Here is a 12,381-nt window from a genome sequence, read left to right as displayed (position 1 = left end):
CCACAGAAGGTAGTTGAGGCCAGTTCATTGGCTATATTTAAGAGGGAGTTAGATGTGGCCCTTGTGGCTAAAGGGATCAGGGGGTATGGAGAGAAGGCAGGTACAGGATACTGAGTTGGATGATCAGCCATGATCATATTGAATGGCGGTGCAGGCTCGAAGGGCCGAATGGCCTACTCCTGCACCTATTTTTCTATGTTTCTATGTTTCTAAATCTATGTGTACTTGCAGCTAAATAATGTTGGTCACTCAGCATTCAAATATATACATGCAGTTTTAACTCTATGTTAACTACCAATCATTTGATCTATCTAACATCAGAAGTTATCTAAAACATAGTGTTATAGTCAAAGTTGTTTGATTTTGACGCAATATCGTGTATAGAAATGTACTTGTGCCTTCAACAACTATGTCTACAAGCCTTTCATCGCATCTATACTTCCTCAAAAACAGAAATGAAAAGCAAAAGCTGCTGATGCTGGAAATGCAAAATAAAATGGAGTATACTAAAAATACTCAGCCGATCAGGCGGCATCTGTGAGAGAAGATGTTAATATTCCATTTGATGAGTTGATATGGTTTATACAGAGCATGGTGAGTGACTGCTATGGGTGGTGGTGGAGGCAGATACAATATTGGTGTTTAAGAGGCTTTTATATAGGAACATGATATGCAAGGAATAGAGGAATATGAATCATATGCAGGCAGATAAGATTAGTTTATCTTGGCATCATTTTTCAGCTCACACATTGTAGGCTGAAAGGCCTGTTCATGTGCTGTACAGATCTATGTTCTATATTAACATTTCAGTTGATAACTTAACATTACTAACCAATTCTGATATAAGCAGAAAAGCTGGTTAAATTCAGTGCTAACTTCTGAGAGTTATAATTGGTCTAGTTGGAAACTGGGATTCTTTTCCTTGTGTTTATGTTGGGTTTTGTTGGGAAAATTCCCAATTCTAATGAAATGTTATTAATCTGAAATATTAATTCAGTTTCTCACTCCAAAAAATACTGTAGCCAGCTGGTTTTCTTTCTGAATAAAACACAGAAAAAGGCTTGTCAGCCCATTATGTCCATACCGACCATCAAGCGCCCATCTACAGCAAATCATTTGTTCCCTCCACATTCCCACAAACTCCCTAAAGATTCTAACACTTACCTACCCATTAAGAGCAATGTACAGTGGCCAATTAACTGAAAATCTGCATGTTTTGGATGTGGGAAGAAGGCATGCATCCAGGAGAAGTCCACGTAGTCACAGAGAGACTTCAATTGCCAAACTCCATACATACTCCTTCGCATGTCAGGATTGAACTAGACTGTTGGAGTTGTGAGGAAGCAGCTCTGCCAGTTGTGGCATCATGCTGCCCTGATATTATTTCATATTTTGATGATATTTTGCTTATTCAGCTTAAAGCTTTTCTTTTCCTTTCTGTTTTTCTCCCCGTTTTCATATCTTTTTATACCTTCTGAAAGCTCACCTGGACAAGCCTTTGGCACTTTCACTCACAAATTATGTCATTCAGTCTAGCCTGACCATTCTATAGCAGGCAAACCCTTTGTTTTCTCCTACCATCCTGAAAGGTTTTATATCTGATCATTCATATACTAAACTCATTTGTGTGCCTATGGAAAATGAAGGAAATGATCAGAATGACACTGCAGAATTAACAATTACCAGGCCTCACTTAGTCTCCTTCACTTTTTACTGTACCTTGGTCTTGGCCAAACGCTCAATATTTTCAGTAGGGTCGGAGCCCATAGAAAGGAAGCACACCAAAGGTATTCGATTATCACCTTCTGCCCACATTGCTTCCATATCGAGAATAACTCCTTCTGCGTATTTTGGTCCAAGTGACTCTGCAATATAATGGCGTGCCTAGAGAAAGCAAGACCATTGAGAAATAATGACACTGTCAAATATACCCAACAAGCGAGTAACTCTGTTATTTGTTGGAAGAAAAATATCTGAAAAATTATCCAACAATGTCACCAAACATGCAAAACAAAAGAATCGCAGAAATCAATTCAGTTAAACTCCAAAATCAGCAATATATACAGGCAAGAGCATGGGAAAACTATTTAACAAGCATAATGACCGAATTGATCCAAGTATGATCATTTTTTTATGTTGAATTCCTCATGAGATAATTTCCATGTTCAGTAACTGAGAACATAATATGGTCTGCAAATGCCTCAGGGAGTGACTAAACCAAGCTATTAGAGAAAAGTTACTAGTTGAACCCATCAATTAAATGACTGACATTAGTAAAAGAACAAACACCATTTAGTAAATGGTCATAATTTGAAATCTTAAATATTCCATGTTTTTTTATTGTAATTTATATTGTAAAGTATGAAACATATTATTGCCTCACATTAGTGAAGTATCAATTCAGAGTTATTTTTCACAAAGGTTATTTACAAATTAAAATAAGCAATTAGATTCATACACATTCTTACCAATAAGTGGCTGTTGTATCCATGGTAACTCATTCACTTTAAACACCCTTTGGTGTTTTTGAGTGGAGTATAAATTTCAGAAACTTAAGAATGCTGCACAGCTGACCTTTAAAATCATATGCAACACACTGAACATAACACCTTAAATAAAACGTGAACAACAATACTTCACTAACATCGTACCCTGGTGACTATGAGCATATGCTCTATCAAGACATTCTGTTCACAACCGAACATAATGATGACAAAGCTACTGTATTAATAATTAACTCAGTATGCAATTCTCGAGAAATCACTGCTGCAAAACATTAAATAACATATATTTAATTTATTTTTCCTTTTTAGTGATGAGAAATATTTATGCAATTGCAACAAGCAATGTGAATTCAGAAGGGAATTAATTATGTTTATAATTATTTTGAATTATTGGGAATAGATTAAAAAATAATCGAAAGCAGCATAGGCTTAAGGTGAGTGGGGAGAGATTTAAGAAGAAACTCAAGAGTAACATTTTCACTCAAAAGGTAGTCCATATCTAAAAAGACCTGTCAGAGGAAGTGAGTTCAATTACGAATTAAAAACATTTGGACAAATATATGAATATGAAGGGTTTGGAGGGTCATGGACCAAATGCAGACAAATGGGACGCACCCAGTATGCCAACCAGGTCAGCATGGACAAGGTGGGCCGAATAGCCTGTTTCCATGTTGATTAGCTCCATGACTCAGTCTGTGACTCCAGATTAGCAATCAAGTAATTTTTTAAAGTCAAGTAGTAGATGAAATTCTAATGATGAATCCACTACTCCTTTTTAATATATCAGTGGATTCTAAAATTCATACAAACTGATCACATCTGCGGTTTATGACCAGAATTTGCAGTCATCGATAATGGAGGGGCAGTTGCTATTGTAGAGAGAGAGTTTTTCCAAGACTTTTGACAATTGATTTGACTGTTATAGGGACAATCCAGATTGTCAAAAACAGCCTGTCACCCAGTCAGATAAAAGAATTATCATTGAAACAAGAAGATAAATTAGACCTCTGACGCCAATTTAAATTTGACAGAATGTGACTTGAAGCTTAAAAATTCAGGGTCAAAGAGGTTGCTTGTAAGAATTCACATTTTTTACTTGATTCATATTTTGGGATGTGGGCATTATTGACAAGGTTAACATGTATTGCCCTGAGAAGGTGGTGTTGACTCATCTTCTTTAATTGTTAAAGTCCTTCTGGAAAAGGTATAGTAAAATATCTGATAAAATAACCTTTTTACCAGGTTGAAAATGTCAAATACCAGAGTTCACAACTTTAAGTTCATAGGAGATGTGTAAGGCAGGTTTTTTGCTTACACACAGAGGATGGTAGGTGCTTGGATCGTGTTGCCAAGAGGAGCAGATATGATATTGGCAGGCCTCCTGGCACCACTTTCTGCTTATCAGCTCAAGCTGCTTGCCCCATGTTGTTTACGCCTTTCAATATGCAGGTAAGGACCATTTCATTTTTTGAGGGTTTGCAAATGTACTGTTATAGTGCACAAGTTCATCAATCAGGAGCAGAATTAGGCCATTTGACCCATCGAGTGTACGCCACCAATCATGGCTGATCTATCTATCCCTCTCAACCCTATTCTTCTGCCTTCTCTCCATAACCCTTGACACTCTTACTAATCAGGAACCTGTCAATCTCTGCTTCAAAAATACCCAAAGTCTTAGCCTCCACAGCCGTCTGTGGCAATGAATTCAACAGATTCAACACCCTCTGGCTAAAAAAATACCTCATCTCTCTAAAGGCACATCCTTTTATTCTGACGCTGTCCTCTGGTCCTAGACTCTCTAGTGGAAACATCTTCTCACATCCACCCTATCCAAGCCTTTTATTATTCAGTAAATTTCAATGAGGTTTCTCCCTCATCCTTCTAAACTCCAGCAAGTACAGGCTCACAGCTATCAAACACTCAACATACATTAACACAATCATCCCCAGGATCATTCTCGTTCACTCTAGACCCTCTTCAATGCCGGCCCATCCCTCCTCAGAAATGGGGCCCAAAACTGCTCACAATACTCCAAATATAGTCTGACCAATGCCTTATGAAGCCTCAGCATTACATTGCTGCTTTTATATTCTAGTCCTCTCAAAATGAATGCTAACATTGCATTTGGCTCTTTACTACTAATTCAACTTGCAAATTAACATTTTGGAAATACTGCATCATCAGTACTCCCAAGTCCCTCCGCACCTCCGAGTTCTGAATCCTCTCCCCATTTGGCAAATAGTTCAAGTCTTTGTTCCTATTACCAAAGTGCATGATTGCACACTTTGCTATGTCATATTTAATCTGCCACTTCTTTGCCCACTCTCCCAACCTGTCCAAGTCCATCTGCAGACTCCTTGCTTCCTCTACACTACCTGCCCCTCCACCTATCTTCAAATCATCCACAAACATGGCCACAAAACCATCAATTCCAACATCCAAATCATTAAAATACAATGTGAAAAGTAGCAGATCCAACACCGACCCTTGTGGAACACCACTAATCACTGGCTGCCAACCAGGAAAAGCCCCATTTATACTAATTCTTTGCTTTCTGCCATTCAACCAATCTGATTCATGCTAGCATCTGTCTTCAAATCCCATGGGCTCTCAACTTATTTAGCAGCCTCACGATTGGCACTTCAACAACATCTGGAGCACAACATAATTTGGACCACACCTTGCTGATTTTTCTCTCAGTGTACATGTGCATGCTTGGGAAGTTACTATTTGATATACTACAAAAGAACAGTAGGTGCTATTAACCTCATCAATATTCACACAGTAAAGTACAGAATAAAAATTAAAGTAGGAATGTCAATTTATTCTTAAGGGCACAAAGGGAAAATACAAAGTAAATTGGAGAAAGCACAGAAGTGTTAAATGAATAAAAAATGAAATTTCATATGAACAAATCGAAAATACCAAAGAGCAAGAAAAGTTGGCAACAAATTTAATCCATAAATTATGTTGAATAGCTAAAGATGAAATTGAATAAAATACAAGGCAAAAGATTTGACAACAGTGAACAGTACAGGAAAGCGGAATAAATAGACTTCTGAAATGTACAGGCAAAACATTAAAATCAAACTGAATAATGTTCTGGTCAGATGACATCCCAATTATTGTATCCAGTCTTTATCAGTGAGGCACAGAAGCATTAAAGCACCAAAGTTAGTTCAGAGAAGTATCAAGTAGCTTTCAGTCTTGAAAAGAGGTGCCAGGCAGGTTATCTTGGAATTATACTATGAATGATTTTTACAGTCTTACATGGTGAAAACCGAAAGAAAAAAATTACTTTAAAGGGGATTTGTCAAGAGAACAGAATTCCAAACTAATGAAAGACAAATTGAAGGTTGGCATTCATTTCTACACAAACAGGCTTGAGGGGCCTGAAATAGATTTTGGAAAGAATAACAAAGACAAAAGTCCAGAAATCATTTAGGAACCATCCTGATCACAAAAATGATAGTTTTAGGGTTTTATTTCTGGCTGCTTGAATAAAGAAGACAGAATGGCTTTGTTTATATATCTTATTCAAGATTCAAGTACTTTATTTGTCACATACACATACAGGATGTACAGTGACATGAAAGTGACAATGCATACGGGATTGTGCAAAACAACAGAACCAGTATTTACAATAAATAAAGTTTTACAGTTTTAAAAGTAAATACGGCAACAATATTTGCCGTATTTACACTAAAAAGAGCAAACCCTATTTGCAGTTGAAGTGAAATATAAATAGATATAAATAAGTATATGTATGCATTATAAGTATCTATGTGTGTGTGCGCGTGTGTGTATGTGCGCATGAGATGGGCAGTACATGTGGGACATGGTGGGGGCCCTGGCGAGATACAGTCTTGATCGCCCGTGGGAAGAAACTCCGTCTCAGTCTCTCTGTTTTTGCTGCATGACTGCGGAGGCGCTTGCCTGACCGCAGCAGCTGGAACAGTCCATTGTTGGGGTGGTGGGGGTCCTTCATGATCCTACAGACTCTGGTTCTGCACCTCCTGGTGTATAAGTCCTGCAAGGGGGGGAGGGGGAGTGTAGTTCCCATAGTGCGTTCGGCCGAATGCACTACTTTTTGCGGAGCGCCCCTGTCCTGGGCAGAGCTGTTGCCAAACCAGGCAGTGATTTTTCCTGTCAGGATGCTCTCTACAGCCCCAGAGTAGAAGGATTGAAAGATCCTCAGGGAGACTGAATTTCCTCAGATGCCTGAGGTGTTAAAGGCGCTGCCTTGCCTTTCTCACCAGTGTGTCAATGCGTATTGTCCATGTCAGTTCCTCTGTGATGTGGACTCCCTGGTATTTAAAGCTGCTCACCCTATCCACAGTAGTCCCATTAATCCACAGTGGTGTATACGTCCTTGGTTGTTGTGCCCTTCTAAAGTCCACAATCAGCTCCTTAGTTTTTGTGACATTCATGAAGAGGCTGTTATCCTGACAACACAATGCCAGATCAGCCACTTCCTTCTGGTAGGCTTTCTAATCGTTATCGGAGATCAGGCCCACCACCACTGTGTCATCAGCAAACTTAAGGGGCTGTCCCACTGCGGCGACCTAATCCGCGAGTTTAGAAGAGTTTGCCCTTGACTCAAACTCAACTGCATGGTCGACACTTGGTCCTAGGAGGTCCTATGAGGTCACTGGAACTCTCCTTCATGCTCGAGGGAAGTTCCAGAATACTCGTGACCTCAGGTAGGTCGCGGAAAATTTTTCAGCATGTTGAAAATTTTTCCACGAGTAAAATTTGGTCAGCATGGTTCTTTTTCACTCGTAGTGCAGTGGAGTGAGGTCGCTATTTAGTTACAGGCAGTCGAGGGCAGCCGTAGGCAATCTCCTTCACTGACCGGGCATTTTGATTGGCTCATTGGAGTTTTCAGGACCAGGGAAAACCGACCGCTAAACTTTATTAAACTTCTTATAAGTGTCTCCACTCCTTCTTCCACCCTTTACCCCCCCTTCTCTCTCCTTCTCTCTCCCAGAGCCGGATTTACCACTAGGCTTCATAGGCCTCGAAATCTGGGGGCTTCCGGCCAAGGCAGGACACCTGCCGTTCAACTCTGAGCGGGCCCCCCTCTCTATCTCTCTCTCTGTGTAACTCTCCGTCTCCGCCCGCCGTCCGTGTCCAGATCTTCGCTCTCCTCTCGTTCCTCATCCGCCGGCAGAGCAGGCCGCCTTGCACATGCGCACTGCTATGGCCAGCACATCCTCCCCCTGCACATGCGCACAACCAAGGTCAGCACATCATGGGCTGCCCTGCACTTGCGCACTGCCACGGCAACTGGTCGGCGCTGGGCACTTTCTTACTCGCTTTGAATTGTGGGAGATCTGGCCGCCATTGCTGTCCAGTCGCCGCCTCGCCGCGACCGCTGAAAAACAACGCCTAATCACTCCCTGGAGCTGGAGTAACTCTTGCTTCTGGTTTCCTGGTCCTCCAAAAATCTTCTAAATGGAATTTAAACTGGAGGTGGTTGAGGGTCCATCACCAAACTCCAAACTCTGAACAATAACAGCCTATTGCATTTTATCTGTTTATTTATACATAGATACATAGAAAATAGGTGCAGGAGTAGGCCATTCGGCCCTATGAGCCTGCACCGCTATTCAATATGATCATGGCTGATCATCCAACTCAGTATCCCGTACCTGCCTTGTCTCCATACCCCCTGATACCTTTAGCCACAAGGGCCACATCTAACTCGCTCTTAAATATAGCCAATGATCTGGACTCAACTACCTTCTGTGGCAGAGAGTTCCAGAGATTCACCACTCTCTGTGTGAAAAATATTTTTCTCATCTCGGTCTTAAAGGATTTCCCCTTTATCCTTAAGCTGTGACCCCTGGTCCTGGACTTCCCCAACATCGGGAACAATCTTCCTGCATCTAGCCTGTCGAACCCCTTAAGAATTTTGTACGTTTTTATAAGATCCCCCCTCAATCTCCTAAATTCTAGCGAGTACAAGCCGAGTTATTGTGTATATGTATGGTCTATGGTATATAAACACACTGAACTTTTATTTCCTGTTCTGGATTATGTTTACATATTCTGTTGTGCTGCAGCAAGCAAGAATTTAATTGTCCTATCTGGGACACATGACAATAAAACTCTCTTGACCCTCGACTTGGACTTCAGCAAAAAAGGGTTCTTGGGGAAAAAAGAGGTACCTTAAATGTAGTTGCGTCTGGTTGGGTAACTATGGTAGGGTGAAGACTATTCCATGCTTTAATTGTGCGGGGGAACTCCATGGAGCAGCCAGCAACTCTGGATAGAAGAAATTGGTTGACGTTTCGGGTTGAGACCCTTCTTTAGACTCCCTCTGGTTTTAGTGTTTTTAGTTTAATTTAAAGATACAGTGTGGAAACAGGTCCTTCAGCCCACCACGCCGACCACCGATCACCCGTACACTAGTTCTATCCCACACATTAGCAACGTAAGTCAAGAGTCAAGAGTGTTTTATTCTCGCATGTCCCAGTTAGAACAATGAAATCCTTACTTGCAGCAGCACAACAGAATATGTAAACATAGTACTCTGTAAACAATGTTATAAACAAGAAAATAAAACAGTGTATATTTATATATGAATATATAACTATATAAATATATATATATATATATATATGTGTGTGTGTGTGTGTGTGTGTATATATATATATATATATATTAAAAAAAACACACACACACACACTTTCCCTCCTGGGATTAATAAAGTTCTATCGTATTGTATCGTGTATGGAGGAAGGAACTGCAGATGCTGGTTTAAACTGAAGATATACACAAAAAGCTGGAGTAACTCAACAGGTCAGACAGAATCTCTGGACAAAAGGAAAATATTATGTTTTGGGTTGGGTCTGAAATAGGTTCCTGCACACCTTTGGAATATGGAAGGAAACAAGAGCACCCGGAGAAAACCCAAGCGATCAAAGGGAAAAGGAGCAAACCATACAGACAGCACCCATATTCAGGATCAATTCCGGGTCTCTGGCACTTTTAGGCAGCAACTTTATGGCCAATAGCCAATAGTCCATACCCCATAGCCTTGAACTGAACTAGAACATACAGTAGCTGTAAAGGGGGACATAGCGTAACTTGGAGATTTAAGACTGAAAATTGATATTTTCATTTTTTTAGTAACCAAAGTTACCAACGTATAATTTTTTGTGTGTTGGAAAACAAAATATAGTGGCACAGCTGGTAGACTTGCTGCCTCACACGCCAGAGATCTGTGTTCGATCCTGTCCTCGGGCACTGTCTGTGTTGAATTTGTACATTCTCCCTGCAAGCGTGTGGGTTTCCTCCCACATCCCAAAGATGCATTGGCTTTGTAGGTTAACTTGTCTCTGTAAAATTGTCCCAAATTTGTAGGGAGTGGGTGAGGAAAGTGGGATAACAGAACTTGTGTGAATGGGTAGACCAAAATGCTGGAGAAACTCAGCGGGTGAGGCAGCATCTATGGAGCGAAGGAAATAGGCGACGTTTCGGGTCGAGACCCTTCTTCAGACTGATGTGAGGGTGGGGGGGGGGGGGGGGATGGGAAGAAGAAAGGAAGAGGCGGAGACAGTGGGCAGAGGGAGAGCTGGGAAGGGGAGTAGAAAGCAGGGAGTACCTGAAATTGAAGAAGTCAATGTTCACACCACTGGGGTGTAAACTGCCCAAGCGAAATATGAGGTGCTGCTTCTCCAATTTACAGTGGGCCTCACTCTGGCCCAGGACAGAAAGGTTGGATTCGGAATGGGAGGGGGAGTTGGAGTGCTGAGTCACTGGGAGATCAGGTTGGTTATTGCGAACCAAACTGAGGTGTTGGGCGAAGCGATCGCCATGCCAACGCTTGGTCTCACCAATGTAGAGCAGCTGACACCTAGAGCAGCGGATGCAATAGATGAGGTTGGAGGAGGTGCAGGTGAACCTCTTCCGCACCTGGACTGCTTGGGTCCTTGAATGAAGTCAAGGGGGGAGGTAAAGCGACAAGTGTAGCATTTCCTGCGGTTGCAAGGGAAAGGTCCAGGAGAGGGGTGGTTTGGGTGGGAAGGGACGAATTGACCAGGGAGTTACGGAGGGAGCGGTCTCTGCGGAAAGCCAACAGGGGAGGAGATGGGTAGATGTGGCCAGTGGTGGGATCCCATTGGTAGACAAAAAAGCTGGAGAAAATCAGCGGGTAAGGCAGCATCTATGGAGCGAAGGAATAGGCGACGTTTCGGGTCGAGACCCTTCTTCAGATTGATGTCGGGGGAGGGGGGGGACACACGAAAAAGAAAGGAAGAGGCAGATACAATAAATATCCGGCTGTGGGAGAGCTGGGAATGGGAGGGGAAGGAGGGAGAATACCGTCGGAGTGTAAACTACCCAAGCAAATGTGAGGTGCTGCTCCTCCAATATGCGGTGGGCCTCACTCTGGCCATGGAGGAGGCCCAGGACAAAAAGATAGGATTCGGAATGGGAGGGGGAGTTGAAGTGTTGTGCCACCGGGAGATCAGGTTAGTTGTTGCGAGCTGAATGGAGGTGTTGTGCAAAACGATCACCAAGCTTGCGCTTGGTCTCACCGAGGCTGATCATATGCTGAATAATCCAACCACATTTTTGTTTGGAAGTGGAAAGAAATAATATAAATTACATTCATTGCAAAGTGTAAAAAGAGTTGATATACTGTATTATAATTTAGCTGCATGTCATTGTGGTATATATCATGTCTTGATTGGTGAATATGTTTAGTTTGTGACTTTATTTAAATCAGAAATAATATGTGAATGCTTCATTGAACATAATTCCGACTGGTAACTACGTACTTCGTCCGAGCACATTATCGCACGCGTCATGCAAGCCATCTTAAATGACCAACTAAACTGTCATTTGGCAACCTAAAAAGCTGCCAAGGTTGCCCGGCTGACAACAGAGAAAAAAAATTAAGGGAGAGCCCTGCAAGGTGTATAATATTTTTGACACTCATAGGCCTTTCTTACATATGCTGTCACAACTCACTGTAGTCTCTAAACAACCCTTCAGTAATTTTCCTTACCCTCCATTTCAGAATAATAGCATTTTAAGCCGATAACTCAACACTAGCACTGGCAATAAATAAATTTAAAACGCAGCTTTCCAGCCCAATATCTCATTGACCTCGCTCGGCTGCAAATCGGTCCCATGGACCATCTTCATCTAGATTCAAGATTCAAGATTCAAGAGATTCAAGAGTTTATTGTCATGTGTCCCAGATAGGACAATAAAATTTTTACTTTTGCTTCAGCACAACAGAATATAGTAGGCATGAATACAGAACAGATCAGTGTCGTGGGGGTGGGGGATTGGGAGGGGCCTCACAAGTGGAACAGCTTGGGGCCTCTCTTCATCTAAATCTGGCCCTGCTCTCTCCTTCTCTCCCCCTCTCTCCCCTTCTCACCCCCTCCACGCTCTCTAAAGGACTTACCATACACTGTGGCAGCGGTCTTAACCTTACTCTTCATCGCGGGTGTGAATTTCAAACAGCGCTCACCCACTTTCCCTGGCCCCTGCCTTTACGATGTGTGTGTGTGTGTGTGTGTGTGTGTGTGTGCGTGTGTGTGTGTGTGTGTGTGTGTGTGTGTGTGTGTGTGTGTGTGTGTGTGTGTGTGTGTGTGCGGTCGATCGATCAAGCTCGCGGTTTCAACACAGATGATCTATTAGATTGGATTAGATATAATTTATTACCACACAGCCAGGCTGGTGGAAATTTGGGTTGTCTGCAGCGATACAATAATAAAGAACACGCAACCACAATAAAACTGTAACACAAACATCCACCACAGCATTCATCACTGTGGTGGAAGGCACAAAATTTGGCCAGTCCTCCTCCATTTCCCCCCGTGGACAGGACCAGAGTCCAGAGTCAGTCCAGGAT

General features: G+C 42.0%; 1 protein-coding gene across 2 annotated transcripts in view; it reads right to left on the bottom strand.

Annotated features, from left to right (window-relative positions):
• The window catches only part of LOC116966099 (dynein heavy chain 5, axonemal-like), a 350,576-nt gene that overhangs the window by 73,541 nt on the left and 264,654 nt on the right, over positions 1-12,381 (bottom strand). For both annotated transcript variants that reach the window (XM_033012270.1, XM_033012280.1), the window contains one exon: positions 1,720-1,884. In XM_033012270.1, the coding sequence (XP_032868161.1) occupies positions 1,720-1,884 (165 nt within the window). The remainder of the gene's footprint in view (positions 1-1,719; positions 1,885-12,381) is intronic.

The sequence above is a fragment of the Amblyraja radiata genome, chromosome 2 (assembly GCF_010909765.2).
Source record: "Amblyraja radiata isolate CabotCenter1 chromosome 2, sAmbRad1.1.pri, whole genome shotgun sequence".
NCBI classification, from domain to species: domain Eukaryota; kingdom Metazoa; phylum Chordata; class Chondrichthyes; order Rajiformes; family Rajidae; genus Amblyraja; species Amblyraja radiata.
The sequence above is the reverse complement of the archived record's forward strand: the minus strand, read 5'-3'. Positions and strand labels throughout refer to the sequence as shown.